The sequence below is a fragment of the Cuculus canorus genome, chromosome 12 (genome assembly GCF_017976375.1).
Source record: "Cuculus canorus isolate bCucCan1 chromosome 12, bCucCan1.pri, whole genome shotgun sequence".
NCBI classification, from domain to species: Eukaryota; Metazoa; Chordata; class Aves; order Cuculiformes; family Cuculidae; genus Cuculus; species Cuculus canorus.
In genome coordinates this window covers 8,695,037-8,715,997 of record NC_071412.1, presented here as the reverse complement: position 1 = coordinate 8,715,997, position 20,961 = coordinate 8,695,037, and the positions used below count along the sequence as shown (strand labels likewise).

At 45.4% G+C, this 20,961-nt stretch overlaps 1 protein-coding gene across 3 annotated transcripts in view; it reads right to left on the bottom strand.

Moving 5' to 3' along the window:
- NTRK3 (neurotrophic receptor tyrosine kinase 3) overlaps window positions 1–20,961 on the bottom strand; it is a 210,731-nt gene that overhangs the window by 30,660 nt on the left and 159,110 nt on the right. For 2 of the 3 annotated variants that reach the window (XM_009561403.2, XM_009561405.2), the window contains exons 13-15: window positions 10,407–10,537; window positions 6,232–6,404; window positions 530–773 (exon numbers count right to left, since the gene is read on the bottom strand). In XM_009561403.2, the coding sequence (XP_009559698.1) occupies window positions 530–773; window positions 6,232–6,404; window positions 10,407–10,537 (548 nt within the window). The remainder of the gene's footprint in view (window positions 1–529; window positions 774–6,231; window positions 6,405–10,406; window positions 10,538–20,961) is intronic. The other variant, XR_008451836.1, reaches the window with a different exon arrangement.

Sequence of the window (20,961 nt, the reverse complement as noted above, 5' to 3'; positions counted from 1 at the left end):
CATTGTCTAAATGATGACCCTGCTGGAAAAAAGTGTTTTGAGGTTGAACCAAAATTGCCTATTATTTCCTCTTTCATATTTTATGCACTTATCAGTCAGTCTTTCAGCCGCCTTTTCTCTAGGTCCCTGTATTAAGTTTCTTTAATCCAACACCAGAGGTCACAGCCTGCAGTCTTTGTCATTTCTTCAGATTAACTTAAATTTATCAATGTCTTCAAAAAAGAGAGAGAAAAATAGGAAGGAAGGAAGAATGGGATGACTTTGGAGCCATCCTAGAACATGTGACTGTGTGCTGGGGTATCACAGAGAGGTCTCCATGTAGGCACCTGCATGGATGTCTGAACTACAAGCATGCTCAGAACTGAAAAGAGGTAAAGACAGCGGTTTAGGGATGCCTAACGGACATCTGTGCACATGTTTCAATGAGGGAACAACCAAGCGAGAGCAAGAGCTCCAAAACCTGATTTACTGTAACATTTCCTAGTCTCCCTTTGCTCTGAGCATCACACTGCTGCTGGATCTGCCTTACCCTGTAGTAATCAGTGCTGTAGACATCTCTTGACATCCCAAAGTCTCCAATCTTCACCAGCAGGTTGGCTCCGACCAAGCAGTTCCTGGTGGCCAGGTCTCTATGGACAAAGTGCTGGGAGGCAAGGTACACCATTCCAGAGGCGATCTGGCTAGCGATGTGGAGCATCTGGGATAGCCCTAGCTCCCCTTTGGCTTGTCGAGGCTGCCCATCCACGAGGATCATAGCATCTGGGCCATGTGCCCTATAGGGAGGAAGAAGCAAAAAGCATAGAGTTGGGTCTCAAACATGACCAGGAGATAGGAATCCCACACGGTCGCTGTTCCCTTTGGGGTGAGGACTAGCCTTCGACTCTGCACTGCGAGGATGTACACACAGCTCCAGTGGAAAGAAAAAAAGAAAAGCTTAAGAGAATAGGAGGTTGGGGAAACGTTGATAGGTACATGGGTGACACACATCCTTCTCCTATCCGTACTCTATCACAAGCAACCTCTTATGGCCACAGATGGAGATTTACTGTCAGGACAAAGGGACTGTTGGCTTGATGCAACATGGACATTATTCTCTGGTGCAAAACTAATGAGCCTCCAGATATTTACATGTTTGCTGCGGTTAATTATTACATCTTCAAAACCTTCCCAGAGGCAGAGATACCACCCCCTTTCCTTCCGCAGTCAGCATATTCTTGCTACCTAGTCTCTTTATTAATCCCAAACAACCTGCTCTATTTCCTCCAAACACCACATCACCAAACATCCACCCCGATTGATATTAATAAAGCCAATGATCACAGAGACATTTCAGAGGAGCACCAGCAGCTTCATCCCCAGAAAACACCTTTTATACCCCAATCCATCCCAGAGGTAACACAGGTACTGTGAATAGTGAAGGTACGAGCACAGGTACAGAGGTAAGACCAGGATGTCAGCAGCTGCAAAGAACATCTTGGGCAACAAAAGGAAATATTTTGCTGAACAGAGCGCATTGTAAATGCAGAACTTAAGGTCAGTCTTTTTAGTCCCCTTTCAAGCTGTGTACCAAGCCTGCCTTTGCCGTGCTCCCTCTGTGATGTCTCTTCCCCCGGTAGAGCTCACCCTGTGGTGGCGTGTGTGAAAGTGGAACAACAAAATCCCTCATATTTAGGGAAACACAACAGATTTTGCCATGACCTTCCTCCTTGTGACTAAGATACAGTACAGCATTTCCTCCAAGACTTTCATACTGTTCTCTTTGAAATGATTCTTGGCATTTCACCCCGTCATCAGCAGTAACGCCACAGAGAGAGAGCAAACTGCAGTTGCACATACAGAGCTTTCTCTCCTTCTTGATGTGGGACTGAACAACCCACAACAAGATCTAATTATTTTCCTTCCTTTGTCTTCGTTTCCTAACTGCTCTGTTGGGCTTGAGGGTGCACCATTAGCACCCAGGCATTTGGGGTTCAACCGATAGTTTTACAAACACCCCTCTCTTCAGGTACCTCCTGCTGCCCTACCACTGGAAACATGGTTCTGAAGTTCCACTCCTGGTAGAAAGGACAGCTGGAAGATGAAAGGAAGTTCAAAAACAAGTGCAGAGGAGCCAGGAGTGGTCTTTGGGAGCCAAGAGTAGGTGATGCTGCAGTGAATGTGGGATGAGCTGGCTGGGAGCAGCACTGTGGGTGGCAGGGCTGCTGGAGGCATCTTAGAGACTCATGGGCATGGTGGGAGCAGTAGCACACTGGAAGAACTGCTGAGGGCAAGGAGGAGCTGCAGAACAGTGTATACAGAAACGACTGCTTGACATCTTATTTAAAGAGCCCACTTGATGGGTTTACCCTATAAAATTAGCTGTTGGTGGCAACTGATGTTGACAGCAGGTGAAGTTGAGCCAGGACTGAGCAGGTTAGCCAAAACCAGCAAAGCAACAGAAACAATAGCTTCTAAAACTGTGCTGGGCAGTTTGTAGCAGTTATGCTTTGCAGTTATACCATATTTAGCTGCAGCTGATATCTGTTGTCATCAAAGGTAAACATTCCTATGTGAGAAGGGAAGTATATGTTACTGTCTCATTACTGCCACCTTTTTCAAATACTAACAAAAGGTCTGTGAAGGAACGGGTTATGTTTAAAAAATGGTCAGCCAACACCTTTATTTCACTGGCTCTTTGTACATCCTACAATATAGGACACATCTCACTATATCCTATATAAAACCTACACCTCCCTCCTTCCCCTTCTCCATTCTACGTGGTCATAGTCGGGAAGAAAGATGTATCAACATATTTACAAGGTTAAGAGGAGGGATATTAGTACATTCAGCTGCGTCAAGAATTCTACAGGGAATACGAGAGGGGTCTGCCCCTCTCTTCTTGGAGAAATTGTTTAATTCAGCTTTAAACAAAGGTCATAAAATTGTGTGGAACCCATGATAAAGAACTGCTGGAGGTTTTTTTTTATTATGGAGTGATGAAGGCTTTTTCCAACACGGGGAAGAAAATAACCCCTCTGGCTTCCTCTGCTGAAACGCCTCTTTCTGTCCCAACACAGTCTGACTGTGGGTCTGCTCACAAAGGATAATAGACACAAAGACATTAGAACTATGCAACTTTTCTGACAAAATCTATTGTCCTTCTGAGTTAACAGCAAATGGCAACAACTTCCTATGGAATGCAAAGAGCGTCAGTAATAGCAAATATCCCTCCTTCAAATTCACTGCTGTCACAGACAGAAAACAAAAGCTAGAAAACTGGTGATGGAAGGAAAGGGAAAAACCAACGGAGATATTTGGCCAGCAGAGATAGAAGGTGGTTCTGTGTGCCAGGAGAGCTCTCAGTCTTGCCATGCACACAACCTGAAGGCAGTCTCCAGTCCCTGCATTTACTGGTCGTAGGGATGCCACGTTCTCTGAAGAGTAATGTCTGTATTTCTTCACAGCAGGATCTTTTCACTACCCCTTTCCTAATAGCCAGAAAACCATGATCACAGTCACCACTGGTAAGTTGTTGCACCACCAGTAATGCTCTTATGTGCAGGGCCTCTGGGAGGTGGGTAGAAACATCGCAATACAATCCACCTCATGCCCATCTGGTAGGTGTTAATCCTACTTCTCCCCTTGCCACATCAGTTAATTTTACAGACCAGTAAAATACTCTTTTTTCTGGGAAGCCCACAAAAGTCTAAGAATACTTAGGGGAATTTATTTATTGTGCTTTTCTCTACGAAACTGTGTCTAAAGTGAGCCTCTTCCATTTTACTGCTTTTCCAATTTCTGCAATTAAACTGGGAAAAGTCCATGTAAGAGTCTCTTACAGACTCCCAGTGTCTTTGGCCTCCAGTGCCTGGGAGCCAACATCCTCTGCTGTAGGCTGGGTGAATCATGCCACAATAAAACCTGCTGCTTGCTGAGGGATGCCAGGCATGCCTACACCACCAGCCCTCTCTAATACCCTTGTAACTCCTGTCCCTCAGAATTTACCACTAGCAGACAGCTCACAAAAAAAGCCCAAGTCTCTCTTTCCACACGCTCCCTACGGCATTGTGAGTTTCTGTTTGCTGAGTATAAGCTCCTTTGTCCCCAACGCCAGCTTTCTTTGGGATACAAAGGGGTTTCACAGCCTAGAACATACCAATACACAGAGAAGGGAGCTCATAGCTGCTTGCTCTGTAGCTGCATGAGAATGAAAAGCTGGCAGCTAAATGCAGCTGGAGGTTGCAATCCCAGGGACCACACATCTGGAAAGTTTATTTTCCTTCACAAAAGCCAAAGATAATATAACAACAAGCTTTCTTCTCCAGTGACACCAGGACAGGCCCTGGCCTCCCAGGGCATGAGTCCTTCTCAAATATGTCCCAGGGCAGGGCTGGGATGTGGGGATGAGGGGGTGCACAGCATCAGCATATGAGCATTAGGACCGCGCTATTGCGTGAAGCTGTTATGCAAGGCACTGGCAGTGGGCATGAGACATCGCTCTGAGACAGCCGGAGAGCCTGGTTTGGGAGGTCAATTACAGCGGAGAGGGAGGCTACGTCTCAGCTGTAATGTCTTCCTCTGCTAAGGAGAATAATGTTGCTGGTTCTGCCAGGAAAAAAAGATGGCTCAACTTTGTGCTCTTCCTTCTCAAGTACTTCAAAACCACTTTTTTAGACTGCCTTCTTCCAGTCGTGAGGCTGAGGCACTATCCTTAAAACTGCATCTCCAATCTGCACTAAAGCATTTCAGTCCAACACATGGTTCCATACCACTAGGCAGAGTTCAGTCTGCTGCTCTGCGAGACCACCAGATCCCTGCAAGAGAGGGTACCGCAAAAGAGGGTCCCAGGGTAACCAGGGCTTCTCCCCCTTCAACGTGGGTATGAAGAGCTCTGCAAAGCTAATGTATCATCAGCCCTTACTTCCAAAGGATGTCATCGATCCAGAGCATTAGTCGGGGACTGAGCTATAAAGTCATATTCAATCTACCCACAGCTATGCTAAAATGAGAAGGGAAACCAATGCGGGGATGTTCCCAGCTCAACCACTGCCTGGCAACTGACCAAAGGGAGCTGCAGACAGGTTGGAACTGCTCGCCGAGAAAAGAAGAAACCTTTGAGTTCTTCCCTCTTCTGGTGTAGGTGATCGGTTAGAAATTAAATCCTCAGAGAAGGATCTGTGTTTCCTGGTTAGAAACTGACTGCAAAGGTGGAAAAATCATTACTGAGTGTATCCCAACCCCAGATCTAGGCCTGCTGTGCTCAAGCTTCTTGTTCCTGCTGCAATCATGTTCACACTTAGCAGTCAAAACAGGGAAATATCAAGGGTCCAATTTTCTAAATACTGGGAAATAAAACTACTAATTATTTCAAAAGGTAAGTACCACTCCACTTCCACACAGGTTGCAGAGTGTAATTTCTTTATCATGGGAGAACAGCACCGCAAACATCCTTCACAGTTGCTCCCTGCCCCTTGCCGCTGGCAGATTCAGGGCACATAAACGATCTGCCTCTTGCTGATGAAATGGTTGAATGATGACTGGGAAGGGGGGCTCAGCAATTTGGGTCTCTCTAGAGACAGAGAAGGCAATTAGCACACTTTGTTAGGCCTCGCTTAGCATGGCGTCACAGGTTAGGATATTTTGTACCTTAGTCAGCATCTCTGCCTGATGAGGACAGACTTCACAGGTACTGCCTGAGGTCCTCCAGCCTTTCTCAGCTCTCTTCTGAGTACAGGAACGAGAACCAGAGATCAGATTGGACCAGGATACCAATCATACCTAGGACTCTTGGAAGTTTCTCAAAGGAATATTTTGGTTCTGCTGCTATTAAAGCAGAAGTTAGGTGACAAGTGGAGCAATCACTAGTGGCTTTTCTGCTTCAGCAGGACATGGCTTTGTTAGGGGCATGGGACTCGGAGCTGCTGACAGCCATGGCTTCACACTCTGCCCGCACAAGGCAGAGAGGGATGGCAGCCACGCTTCCCGCAGCTTCAAAATTGCTGGGGCAGAAGAAGAAAAGTCTGGTTTTCATAGCCTGAGACTACGTAAGAGGAAACATTGGTGTAGGCCTAAAAAACCACCAAATCTAGTGAGGACCATCACGTCCTACAAGCTGCCCCTGGAACAACCAACTCTTGTTACACAGCCCACCGGCATCCAGTAAGGTCACTGGTGCACCACAGATCTATAACAAGCCACACTGAGACCGCAGAGCACATACAGAGCATCGCCCATGCCCTCCTTTGCACATACCTCAGGAACTTGTTCAGGTCCCCATGCTTCATGTACTCGAAGACCATGATGAGCGGGTCACCATCACCACACACACCATAAAACTTGACGATGTGCTCATGCTGCAGGTTGGTGAGCAGCTCTGCTTCCCTCTGGAAATCCTTGCGGGCTGCCAAGGTGGGGTCTTTCAGCGCCTGAAAGAAGGGGCACAGATACACAAAGGGTGGGCTCAGGTTGGGGTACAAGCCAGAATAAACTGGTCACAGCACTGCAGAGGAGCTAATGAGGAAGAGATGGGCCCACTTGCATTGGCAAGGCTGGTTGTGGGTGCCAGTGGCACCAGCTTGGCATTTTGCTCATGTAGTTACCAGCCCAGCGGGTTCCCCAACTCATTTCCCAGGCAGCAGCAAACATGCCTCAGAGGGTAATAGCTTCCAATTATTCCCAGCTTGGGTAGGATTTGTACTGGCGACCTAGGGGTGGATGGCTTCATATCTCATTATTATTAAATTCCTGAGCCAGCCAGTCCTTGCTATCTGTCTTTTATTTTGAAATAGCTGACTGCACTGCCTTTATTCAGAAGATGGATTTGCCTGGCTGTGCAGTTATTGTGTGGATTTTTCAAACTGCCTCTGAAGAAGGACACTGTCAAGTCTTTTCTCATAATTTTTAAAATCATGTTTTTATTCCCTGCTGTTTAGAACAGCTCCCTTGGCAGACTGATGCTGAAATCCGTATCCTTATTGAGAATATCTCATCCTCCACATTGCCATGGCAGGGTAGCTTGCAGGCTCCAGGCTCTGTGTACCAGCCCAATGTCACCGAATTGCTACAAAGATGATGTTGTGGGTGCAGACAGCGACTGGGGAGGGTTCCCCACAGCTGGAGGCCACTGGTCCAGGCATGATCATGCAGTTGTATCAGAGAGGAGTTTGAAAGCAGAATGTTGTCATCCCAGGGTATCATGGGAGGGCTCTTCCATGAGCACTTTGTAAAAAAAGTTGAAGTCTGGAACATTTGACAAGATGGGATGGGCAGGAGATACAGCATGGTCTTTGCAAAGATTTAAGGAAATAAAGAGGTAATTCTGGTTTTGAGTTGCTGAGTCTCAGTTATATTCCTTTCATCCTCCACTGTTTAGTATCAGTTTTGGCTTTAACTGTGCAGCCTGACAGGAGTCAAAAAGGATTCAAGGCAACTTGTTCCAGTTATTCCCAGATTCAACCTGGTTCCCCCTCGGTGGTGGGTGACACTAGATAGCTCTCCCCTTACCTACACACAAATACACTTACACCCTTATCCCCGTGCTTGACAAGAGAGGTTGCATCAACAGGTGCAGGCTCCAATTTATGTCCGAAAAGGGATGTTAAACATCAGAATGCTGTGCATAAATGAAGAGGCAGAGCACACTGCTACTGCAATTCCAATCATCCATGGCACTACTGGGTGCAAAGTAGTGAGCTCTCCAGAGGAGATGCTTTTCCTCTTGGAAAAGATGTACTGCAAAGTTTTTACCCAAGCCTTAGGACACTGCTTCATCTCCTTCTACCCCCAAATGGCTAATCACATGGCATAATTTTATTTTAATTCTATGTCCTCTGGGATAGCTAGACTAGAGATACTTAGATGGATGTTAGTTACATGGTGCAGATGGCGAAGCATCCATCCTTATCTCAGGCACCCAATTATTTTTAGTCACTTAATATCTTCATAATGTTGATGCTATGCTATTTTTTCCACAGGAGAACAGTCCCTTTCCCCATCATTCTTTTCTTCCCCTTTTTCCTTTGTAGTTGCATGTAATATTTCAAGCTTTACTGAGTTTAGGTTTCCTCTCCTTCACACACAATCATTTCTACAAGGTGTCAGGACTGTAAGTCTGTAAATATCACACACCACCAACAAAAAAAATATTAACCCCCCCACATTACTAAGATTGCACATCCAAGCATTTAGAAACGAGGGAAAAAGGAACTGGAAGTGGCAGAATAGGGAACGAAGACCAGGATCAGAGGAAGGGGCAGACGTATCAGCAAAACCACTGAAATGCCTTTCCTAGGAAGGTTTGGAGTAGATTGTATTCATACGTCTATCACACGATTCCTACGTGACAGCTGGCAAGTCACTCATCATCTGCAGGTTGCAGCTGTTGTCACAAAGTGACAGTTGTTCCAATATTGCCAAGGAAATCCCCTCTCATGTGGCAAAAGGGTCAGGTCTGCACAAGTGTCACACGTTTGTTGCTGCAGCAGGGCTCAGTGTGAGTCTGGTACCTGCTGTCCACAGGGCTGGAAATGCATGTCAGTAACTCCATCTTCCACCTAACTGGATCCTTTCAGCTCAGTCTCCCTGCTTCTCCATCTGCCCTCTACAACGTGAGGATAATACAACCCCAGCACCTCACTGGGAGGTTGTGAAAAAGAATACACTCATATCTAGGGAGCTCTCAGACACAGGAGTGATCATCAAAATGAAGCAGCCCATAGAGAAATGAAGAATACGTGTTGGGAGGACACGTCCTGAACACCGGCCCCTCCAGCATTTCTAGTACTTGACTTTGTAACCTCAACACTCTTCACCGAGTACAGTTTGCGTGCATTGCTTATGATGTTTTTAGAAGCAAGCTGAATAAAACAGGAAGCTTGTCCATGCCATCACATCAAAATTCAACTCATTTGTGGAGCTGCAGTCTTTAGATCCGCTGAAAATCTGAGTTCATTTAACTGAGTGAGTAACATAGCCACTTTCTTTGGCCTGGGGAGGGAGTTCCTGCAAGCACAGCAGAGGCAGACTCCAGGCTGCGGACTGAGCTGCTCCAAACAGCGTGTCCTGCTCCTGCCCTCCGCTGCAGTGGCCGGGGAGGTAGTTCTCAACCTCCGTCGGGAGCATGAGATCTTCAGGAAATGCAGCCAAATCTCAACCTAATATGTAAAGACTTTCTTTCTTTCCATTTCCCCTCACACCCCTAAGACTTATAATATGGCCCAAATTAGAGGGATTTTTCCCTGCCTCCCCTCAGAGCTGGCAAGAAGCCAGATTTCAAGGCCCTGCTCCAAAGCTGGATCTGTATGATCTTGCAGGATGAAAAGCACTCTGGAGATGTAAGCTCATAGTAGCAATTAACAGAAACAAGTTCGGATGCTGTTTCTGCCTACATGCAAATGATACTCAGCAGAGACTTGAGAGGCAGGATCGCATAAGGGATGGCTGACACTGATAGGCAGGTACCAGCCATATAATCAGGCAATTAGTCATACGAGTAGCTGTGCTACCTCAGCTTTAACCAATCTCAGAGGTGAAAGGTGCAATCTTGCAGTTCACTCAAGAGCATAAGGGGACAAAACCGGCTTGAACTGCCAATGATTAAAACAACTTTCAAGTAACTGGATGCCTCCAGCATCCTGGAGAGAGTGTTGGAACCTTTTTTTCATGTACAGTGTCAGTTCCAATGCAGGTCGTCTTCCAAGGAGTTAGAAGGCATCAATTAACTCCCAGGGATTAGACGACATATATTTGCTAACCGGTACCACTTGAGAGGAGAGTGCTTTTCTGCAGTGAGTGGTCTCTTCTGCCCAGAGCGACACTAATGGGGCACAGCTCACATGAGGGCCCTCTCAAGGATGCAAACAGCACAAGCCAAGCTGAACTTGTGCTGGCTCAAAATCACCAAAACAGGAGCAATCTGTGTCTAGGCAAGCAGTAGCTGAGTGGATTTGAGCTGGGTTGCTTCGCCCATCTTGCAGCAAATTGATCCTAGAAAATTGGTTAGTCGTGCTTAGTTTTTAAGTGCTCTTTTTTTGCGGAGGCCTTTTGTTTCAGCTTCTGCACGTTCCACAGAGAGGTAAAATCCAAAGAGAGAAGAGGCCCTGTCCCTCACAGAGGGAAGGTAGACTCCACACTGCGCTGCTGCAGCTGCACGGGAGCTTACGGCTTCCAGACCAGCTTCTCCTCCCCAACTGTCTCCTGGCCGCCTCAGCAGGAAGAGAGGCTTTGGCATTGGTGAGGATACACGACCTTGAAGCGAAACACTGAAACTTTGTGTGACTAAGTGGATTTACCGCAACCTCCGGCATCAGATAAATCTCCGCCCCTGGCCCCCAGCCCTCCTCTGCTTCCCTTTCCCACACAAGCTCATCCAGCCTTGCATTGCCGGCCAGACCCTCCCCTACTCTCTGCCATTTGCCCTTGGGGTTTACCTTCACTGCCACCAGCATTTTGTCGTTGGTGGGGCTGAGGTTGTAACACTCGGCCAAGAACACCTTCCCAAAGGCACCTTCTCCCAGCTCCCTCTTCAAAACGATGTCTCTCCTCTTAATATGCTGGACATCTGTTGGAGGGAGGGGAGGAAGAGGGAGACGGTTGAGGAAAGAATGAATCAGGGTTAATTCAGGGAATGGAAAACAACTAATTCAATTTTCTAGCAAGTTGCAAAGGATCTGAAATTGCTTTGCAAAAATATCTACAGGGATCTTTTTACCCACCCACGGTACGCAGTCATCTCTGGGATGGAGCTAGTCTCATGCAAAACATCTGCAAGGAAAGCACTTGAGGTTTATCACATTTTCACTAAAAGCTCATGGCAACCTGGTTCTCAGGGAGAGGAACATTTGGGGCAAAATCTTGTTACAAAGACCTCTCTTTGGAATGTTTCTGGAAACAATTCATCTCCCGCAAAGCACAGCAAAGGTCAAATGCTTCCAGTGCCAGGCTAGGTGAGATTAGAAGGTCTTATTGAGTTTTGCATGTCAATTGGATCAGTTTAAACCCAAACTCAGGCAGGTTTTTGAGGCTAAACCTTGGCAAGTTAGAGCATTCCCAAGGGAAGCAGCACCACATACACCTCTGGGCATGTGCAGGAGCTGTCTGGACAAGCAAAGCACTGCCCTGCAGCAAGACTATGACCCTGCAGCCATCTCCTAAGCATGTTCCAGCAGAAACAAGGTCATCCCAGGATAAAGTCACTGGCGCAACAAACTCAACCCATTAGTTTCAATGATCCTTTCCACTGACATTTACAATGGTGACGACTGACAGAGAATAGCAACTGAGGTTTCAGGAAGGATCAAAAGAGCAACAGCTATTAATTTAACAAAGGTACAGAGGCCTATGAAGATTGTTCTGCTCAGCTAACAGGGTCATTCATAAGGGCTAGATCTACCCACATACTAGGTTAGATAAGTGACTAGCGGGATCTCCACAAACGACGGGTCATTATTAAACGTCACTGTTTGCTTGAAGAGCTTGGTGGTCTCATATTCTCCTTCGGGGACAACACCAGGGCACAGCTACTTGTTGCCAAACCTCTAAGCACCATTCTAGCATCACAGAACCCATACAGCTCCCCTGCCAATACAACGCGGCCTTTTTAATGCCTGGAATGAATTTTGGAAGCAGCTAGAGATGTACAGCCACCATAGCTTTTTCTGGAGGCACATTACTGAGGACTTTTTCTCTCCTAAACTGCCCTTCACTGGAGCTTACTGCCTCCCTTGAGAACTGTGGTACCAGAGACAACCGCCAGCTTCAGCCAGATGGTCATGGCAGGGCAGTGAGAGTTACACACTCTTCTACAGTGCTTGGTGAGCAATAGCTGATGCATTAGATGTCTCCTCAGCAGAAACATTATTTAAGACAGTGCCCTCTTCCCACTCCTACCCTGGGGCATTCACAACTTGGCTTTGTGTGTGCTTGCTCACAAGCTGGACTGCTTTTGAGTCTCGTCTCTCTCTTCTATGTGCCACAGGAGCTGCACAGGTATACACCTTTCAGCTCAAATGCATTTCCCTTGGGGCACCGCAGATGAAGGAAGTGGAGGTTCAAATTGGCTGCAGGAAAGCACATAACAGCAACCACAACTTGCCACCATCTCATATCACCCAGACACCCAAGTAAGCACTCGCATAGACCCTAGACAGCGTATGTCCCACAACAACACAAGTACCATTTAATGCATAAAAAAGTCAATGGATTGGATGACTAAGATCCTAATGGCTTTCATACAATTAAGTTTTCTAATTAGGACATCACAGGCAGGTTTAAGGAGCTGCCATCTCTGGCCCTTTTTATTGTTTGGGAAGATGGATGCTGCAAGACTGCAAAAGCAATGGGCCTCATAATGAATGATACCTCTACAGAGAATACACGTTGACCTTTTCATTAATTGTTCAGTAGACTGAAAACTATTAGTTACCAATGTTAATAATATTAGTAACATTAAGGCACAGGACAGTAGGTACATCCACAATGACTTTGGTTTTAAACCTGCAGTGACAGCCAGGGAGAACAAATCACATGTGGACCTTGCCTTCTTCACCTGGTTTAGCTGAGTGTTTAAGGAGTAACTTGAGTAATCTGAAATACTATGTGTTGAAATGTTAAGTGATGCACTTGGGTTAGAGAAGTCCTAATCTAAGAAAAGCTCAAACGACACCAATTTACTTAACAAGCGTAGAGGAAAAGGGTTCTTTCCTCTTTCCATTGGCAAGCATTTCTATAGCACTCATCACTACAGTATCTAGGATATGTTGTATTGACAAACCATGTATTTGCATTCTTGGTCTTCTGAATAGCAGCAGTCAAAAACACTGCAGGGAAATGATCTTGCATTAAGATGAGCCCAAGGACACTTTAAAAAATTCAGAATCCCAACAGAAATGTAGCAATCCAGTTGCCCCATTTGACGTGAGACAAAGTTAAAAAGGAAACTGTCTCAGAATAACCAGTGATACTATTTGAGATTATTTACACTTCTGATGAGTAAGTGGTAACACCATGAGAACTGAAGCAAACCTCTTTCTGAACTCCCCAGGGTCTTGCTTGAAATTTTCAGCTCCAAATTTTTCCTCCCAACAACATCTTAATAAATGATGAGACGTTCCTGAGAGCTGGCATCCAGACTGTATAATTATGTCTACATTACTAAAATAATATCCCATCTGTCTTCAAGACCAGATTTCACAGCAAGTTGTTAGGGTCACCTGAGAAGCTTCAGAGGAAATTTATATAAAGAATTTAAGGAGATATTGTAGCAGACCGAGTTGAAATGAAGGAAAAGCAATTCTTTTGAAGTAGTGGACTCGCATAGCACTACTGGATTTAAAGTAAACTTGGATGGCTACTAAAAAAAAAGAGTTCATTAAGTTAAGCTGTTTGACAGAAACTGGACAATCTTAATGTAGAGTCAGAAAAACACTTTTGCTGATCATAATTTTTCTCAACAGCAAATATCCACAAATTTTGCTCCATAGTATTTTAAGCACAAATAGAATAATAAGTGAGTTAAAATAAATTGCTTTTTTGCATGCCTTAGGCTTAAAATACTGAAGTTTACATCAAATTCTTCCATTCATGGTGAGAACAACACTATGATTAATTCCACATTACTGTTAAATATGGGCTTTAAACATAAAGCAATGACAAACCACCCTGGTACTGTGTGAATGGCTGTGTTATTGTGCTAACCTTGCATCTCTTTGCTCATCTGTCCTGGCTGTAACTCATAAGGAAGGCCGAGTAGCCATGAAAGATGCTGTGCTGCAAGGGCACCTGGGAGGTTCATCTGCATAAATCTGTTTACCTCCTCCTGGAGAAAGCCGAGCCCTGTCTGATAAACAGCTGGTGTTTATTTGTTTTAGGCAGACAGTGGTGTGCTAATCTGTCTCCGCTGTGTTGCAGTCAGCCCTACCGACAAGGTGTATGCAAACTGTCTTCCCAGAAGTATCACACACTTGTTTTTTTTTCTCCCCTCTGTACCATTAACTTATAAAAACAAGCCAACAAGACAATTCAAAAGGAGTATATGTGCAAGAGCCACAGCAAGACCTGACAGGAAAATAACCAGACTTGACAGCATGATGGGAATTCATTCAAGGCCGTGTTGTATCTACAGGAAGGATGTGAGTGCACAACACTGAAGTAACGCCAGTTTTAAATGAAATATCTTGCAGTCCTTGTTTTGGGATTACTATGTCACTGCACGACACAGAAGAAGAGTTGGACAGATCCCCCACCTTCCTTCTTGTCCATCAAGCTTTGACACACAGAGAACATGTTTTAAGCTCTTGCCTTCACTGTTGTTCTGAATAACACATGAACCACACCAAAAAATATCTGACCTGCAGCTGGTTGGAAGTGCCCCACGACTTCAGTTGAATGATGGTAGTACGTGGGTAAGCTAGAGCACTAACAAGAGGGTAAGACTGGGACACTGCACTCACCTTTACAAACTGCCTCCAGAGCAGAAAGTTTTCATTTTCTCTGGATGAGCCAAGGCAGAAGGGTTGCAGCTCTGGATCTGTGACAGGATCTTACCCAACCTCCTCTGAATCTTTTGCAGGATGGCTGACTTGATCTGTACTTAAAGTGCACTCAGTCAGAAAAGTGGCTGTCTAAACCCAGCAACTTCTTCCTCCTTGTATTCGTTCCCATGTGTCCCTTAGTCATGTCTGCTTCTCTCCTCAACACATATTCCAGTTTGCTAACCGTGCAAACACAGCACAGCCATGGGATACAGGGGAAGAAGAGGGAACAAGGTTAATTCTGCTTTTCTCATACATCAATCTACCATGTTGCGATGGGTCATGTCTGCATTGGCCCTTGGTTTAAACTCCGGAAAATACAGAACTTTTTTGCTTAAATCACTGATTCAATGGCTCTTCATCCATCTTTTACACTCATATTGCAGAATCTCTCTTGCTTGTGACAAGGTCAAGGCAAAAAGACCCAGACTCAACTTCCCAGTCCCAGGTAGAGCATATACAGCTGGTAACAGACTGTGCGCAATGAAAACACCCTTCTTCTAATAACCACCACATTTCAATCACATGAACAGAAAGCAGAAAGTTGCAGGGCTACATTTCATGAATCTAATTTGCCAATTATTGTCTCATTTCCAAATGAGTCCTGGGGGTCAGATGAAGAAGAGATAGGTTCAGTGGCACTGCAAATTCTGCATTTCAGATTCCCATCACAGCCAGCATCCTTAAAACCATGGTTTGATAATACTCCTGAAACCTGGATGCACATGATTGTGTTTGGACACAGATGACTACAGTGGGAGGTAAATGGACAAATCAAACTCCAAACAGAATAAACCACGGGCAGTGCCAGTACCTAATTTACAACAAAATGCAAAACTTCAGCTGGATCATTTACACCAGGTCTAAAATTAATTCCTCACATCTCCTTCTTTCAAACTGCCGAACAGCAGTCTGTCTGGTTGCTGCATTTCTAGCAGGTTTTCTGTCCTTGGACACTTAATTCACAAACAACATGTAGCTCACTGGGGAAACAGTGCAGAATTATGGAAATATCTCTTTTTATTTTTGCCACCTTTTAACCAGCAGCTTTCTCTTCCTGCCTGGAAAAGACCAGTATCAATTTTCTATTGGTTTCTTCTCCTCCACACATGTGGCTCTGTTTTCCCTAGAGGTAGGTCCTTTCCTGCACCTCTCCATCACCAAATTCTTCCTCTCTTAGCTTTGTCGTGTCATGGGATTTCTTCTCTCTTTTTCTACTTTTCTATTTCTTGCTCCTCTTGCTGTTCAATCCCTGGTTTTAAACTGACTTCTTTTAGATGTGTTTCTAGGGTCTGATCTGAGTCTGATCCTGGGCTTTTTGTGGTAATGGCCTTGATTTTCATAAGCTTCTAAAGCCTCATTTGCATCAACAGGACTTTGTAAATGATAACAACACTGACATTATTCAGTAGTGGCTGAGTCATTTGCTATAACAACTAACTTATGCCAAAGTATTGTCTCTTCTTTCTTTATTCATGTTGCCCTCAAAAAGGTAGCTTAATTCTTAGTCAATATGATTCATTCATTTCTTTCCTGACTCATTGCTAAAATAATTCTTATGAATAAATCCTGTATAACTTCCCTGCTCTGCGACAATTAAAATGAAATAAACAAAGCTTACAATTTACACTGGGAATCTCATCATTAAGACAAGCAACTACCAAACAGAGTGCCTTTCATGTCAAGCAGTCAATTGCAACCTGGATGTCAACCAAATGTATTGATGAGTTACCCTATGTACCTGATCAAAGGGAAGTGTGCAGATAGGGTAGGACCAGATCAAAAAGCCTTGCCACTGGAGGGCTGATAAGTCATTCTCTCGCATTGTCTTGTCTTGTAGTGAGAGAAGATAATGTATAGGCTAGCTGCACAAAGTCTGAGTTTCCCTCCTGGCCAGGTGCAAATCCATCAAAGTCAACGAAGAATATTGATTTAAATGGTGGACTGCTGTGAAGTACACATAAACAAAGGGAGAATCAGTCCCACATCCTTTAAAGAAATGAAGACACAAACAGACTGTTTCTTATCTCTGAGTATGGACTCTGAGTAGCTAGCCCTCCACTTCCACCACTTCTGGTGACTTGTCTCCCAGCTCTGACGTAAGCCACCTCTGCAAAAAGGCAGCTCGGTGCTGTGCCCAGACACCGGTTCTTTGCCAAGTTCTTCTGTTAAAGCACCTTTCAAGGACTCAGATACAAGAGAACTGTGATTATAAGGACCAAGCAGATTTGACATTCAAAAATACCTCACATCATGGAGGTTTATGTAAAGCATATCTGAATCTCTGGGAACAAGCACAATCCTTGGCTGACCCGCCTGGGCTCCAACACATGGGTACACCAGGGTCCTTCCCACACACTTTGTAGACCCGTGGACAAAAACATTTCACTCAGACCTTTCTCTTCACTTTGAGGGCAGTCTTTAAATCTTACTAGTTCTGCATGACAGCTTTCACAGTCACTCGTGTGTGTCAACACAGCAAAAATAGTTACATAGAGACCTTCTCGCATCTTCCATCCACCTCTCCTTTGGCCTTGATGAAACAACCTGAAATGCAAAGGATGCTCTCCCTTTTACTGTTACTCTTCTGTCTGCATCACTTCTCAGGTTTTTCCATCTCCAGCAAACCAATATGTGTCATTGGCTTCACAGCCTCTCTTCAGACTATTTCTAATCTCTTGTACCCTACCAAGATGCTGGCAACTTTCTGCCAGACAGCCCCTGGTGCCTGACGATATAATACATTATCAAACAGTCATCCTTCACAAAGACCTTAAAAGAAAACTACTTTATTTTTCTGCAGTTCTTTGCATTTTCTTACCACCCCTTTCATTCCTTGGGAGCACATTTAGTTGGACGATCTGGCCTAAAAAAATTATCCAGAAATACCAATCTGCAGTAGGAGCTGAGGTTCAATGTAATCTAGCTCAAGGAAACAGAAGAGCTAGTTCTTCTTCAAGCCAGATCTCTGATGCTTTGAAAACACCTTACATCCACCACTTCCAAGCATACCTTTTGCAATGAGGACATCATCAGCTCCTCCAGCTTTTGCTGTTGCAAGAGCAAGTGGAAAGGAAGCCCTGACCCGAAGGGCTGCTTTCACTCGCCAGCTAACTCCAGGCAGTTTTGATTCAAGGGAGAGCTGCAGTTCTGCAAAACAGCCCTTAAGTTCCACAGAGTGATTTGATTAGTGACAGAGAGCAACTGGATTAGCACCTGCTGAGCTACCATAACTTGAGCTGCTGCATCTCTGCTGCAGCACTAGCTCCGATCTCAGCCGCACGGCAACAGTCAGCAACGGCATTCTACAGGTACAATGCTCTCAGAGCTAAAGGAGACTGTAAAATGAGTGTATGCGTAAGGGGGCTGACAGATAGGCAAAGCACAATCACCCCTTAAACCAACAATTCATCAGATGCCCGCCCAGAGCCTTCCAGACTCCCTCGCCACATCATGCTGAAAACTATTTGGAAGCAGGTGACATTTGATTTGAGTTTAAACTCAAATCAAAGCAAACTCTCATTTTCTTCATGAAATAATCTGAAAAAAATAATTATGTTAGAACGTGTTTGGCGCTACAGAAATGCTTTTTAAGCAAGAAGTTCTGTCTCAGCTTAAACCATCTGACACTCCTATAAAAATAAAACATGTTTTCAAGCTCTTCTCATCCATTTCAGTTCCATAAATCTGAGTACAAACCACTTAGTAATTATTTTATGAAGAGAGCAATATAAAGCGTCGCATGGCTACTGGCTGCTGAGCAGCTTCATCTGGGATGCCCAACACTGCAGAGTCCTGCAGAAGCACAACCATCCTGGGGAGATCCTAAAGTAGATGAACTACAGCAAAACGAAGGCTCCTGTGCAACAACCCCAGCAAATATTTGGTGATGACTGGAGCAACAAGGAAGCCTCCAGCACATCTGGGCCTTGCACGGCATCTACCACCTCCTCCTTCTGCTGGACTGTGACACTGAAATTAACACAACCTGAGAGTTCATTGTATCAACAGGATCATTCCTTGATCCAAGAAGATAAATCCCTTAACCTATGCTGTTGTCAATGGTTAAAATATCCTTTTTTCTGGAGAATGGGAAGATTTCCCAAAGGAAATCTAGAGATCACGAGGCTCCTTGAAGCCACTGGGGTTGGGGTTCGGGAACAGGCATATAGCAGTAAGTAGGTTCCCAAATGCACCCCAATCCAGTCTCTGCCTCCGTCCAACTGCTTATGCCCAAGGCACATGTCAAGATCCCGTCAGGTTAGGACAGACCTGCTGGCACCCTTTGCTGCTGTCACTTCTATAAAGCCTGGGTGCAGGTTCACCCCACGCCCCCATGCCTCTGTACACACCAATTCCTCCTCAGCTGGCTCGCAGGGGGACACAAAATGCTGCTGATGGCAACAAAACCTCCTTAAAATCCAAGACAAACTACTTTAAAAACAACCAATGATTCCCATCATCTCCAGCACCTTCTCAAATAATTTTTGGCTGATGCTAGGCTGCAAAGCCAAACCACCTACCTCTCCAGCTTCAGAAGTCTGTCTCCTCAGACATCCAGCACCAACTTCACATCCAGAGAGGACACTCAAGCTCTGCCTTTAGTGAACAAGGGTTAACTACACAACTGGGCTCTTCTGAGGAGGAAGGCTACGTCCAAGAGGAAGCAGGTAAAGGAGGAACCAGAGTGCACTGCAGAGGTCTGCACTGGGTGAAAAGCCCAAGAGCCCCATGACAATGTTTCATAAAAGGGCCCTTACACAGAGCATTGTCCTTCACCAACCCGCTGGTAAACTCCAGCAGTTCTTGGAAACAGGAACTGGGATTCTTGGCAGAGTGGGAGGTAAAGGGAATGAGAGAAGGGAAGGGAGTCTTTCTGGTGAACGTGTTTTCTTTCCACCAGCCAGGCCCCTACGTCCCCAGCTGCCAAGGCACTCAGAATAAAACATTAATTCAATACCACACATTTAATTACACATTATTTGAAAGTGAATTTATTTAACGGAGGAAAATAGTCTTCAGAGAGCATCTGCCTCCCTCAGACTCGGGCGTCTGCAGGGAAGGGGCTTGGAGAAGAGATAGGAGGAATAATGGCTTGGTTTACATCAGCAGCTATTGCCGTTCAGTTCATCTCTTCAAAAGGAGAGATTTTAAAGAGATAGAGTTGTGTTTTGAAGGAACTTACTGGCTGATTTGATTTCCCAGCTAGTTTTCACTTGATTGGAAAGTGCTGCTGCAGACAGATATCACTTGATTTTCTTTTTTATTATTTTTCTGAGGGAAGGGAGGGATTACCGGTGGAGAGATGGAGGAGGATTGGCTGCCCCTCAAGGGACCATGCAGTAGTCAGATTTCAGGCTTAAGACTTTAACAACACAGTAATCAGACACTTAACAGCATCTTATTGCCAAGATGGATAATCACAAGAAAGCTGGAAGCAACCAGGTCTCAGCAGCAGCCTCACAACTTTGAGACTGTCTCAGACCAGGAATGCAGAGACTTACCTTCTGCCTCTGAGGTCTCAGAGGCTCTTGGCTATCAGTTCCATAGCTCGTGACTTCACTGCCATGGCTCTGCCTGCTCCAGCGGGACCAGAGGCATGGCAGTGCCTTCTTTCAGGCAGCGTCATGCCTCACGCCTTCCCGGTGGAGTCAAAGCTCCACCACAGAGAAATGGGAACCGACTCCAGTACCCGGCACAGGCAGCCTCTCCTAGGCTGAGCGTGAATCATGCTGAGCTTCTGCAAGGCCAGCAAACAGCTGCCAGGCCCTTTGTAGAAAGCATTTTGCTCTCAGTAAACTCGGCCTGAGCTTTTACCTTTGCTGTCCCCTGAGTTTTGGAACCCTTGCAACATCCTAGCAGGAGGATGTCACTCAGGACTTGGTTAATTACCTCGTGCCACAACACGAGCCTCTCCCCTAGTCCTCACCCCTGCACTGCATGTTCCTCCCACTCCTTTATTTGGGATTAGCATGAAAAAACTCCCGCATCTCTGCAACAGCCTTGATTAGACTGCGACCTGGAGCGACAGACAGACACAAAAGTGTGCCATGCATCACTGCTGCTAGAACCCACCCACTCCACCCTCCAATGGTTAACAGGAGAGCTCGCCCAGCCAGGACTTACCCTCACAGCAGGGTATGCCTCTGCCAACTGGTGTCCCATGATCCACCTTTTTGGCCTCACCATCCAGATCCTGCTGGTGCCATCCCAGTCCCAGCTGTGAACTTCAGAACCATGCTGCAGTCTGCTTGCACACCCTGGCAGATATTGCAGCTCTGGGTTCAGTTCACAGTGTTAAGCTTTTCCTTGCAATTTTGAGGCTTTAAGGTTTTTTTTATACTTCTGTCTCAATGCTGTTCAGTTTCTGGTTTGAAGAATCTCGCCACAGGCATATGCTGCTTCTGCCTAATCCAAATCTGCTGTCATTGTCTTCCTAAAAGCTTCTGATCTT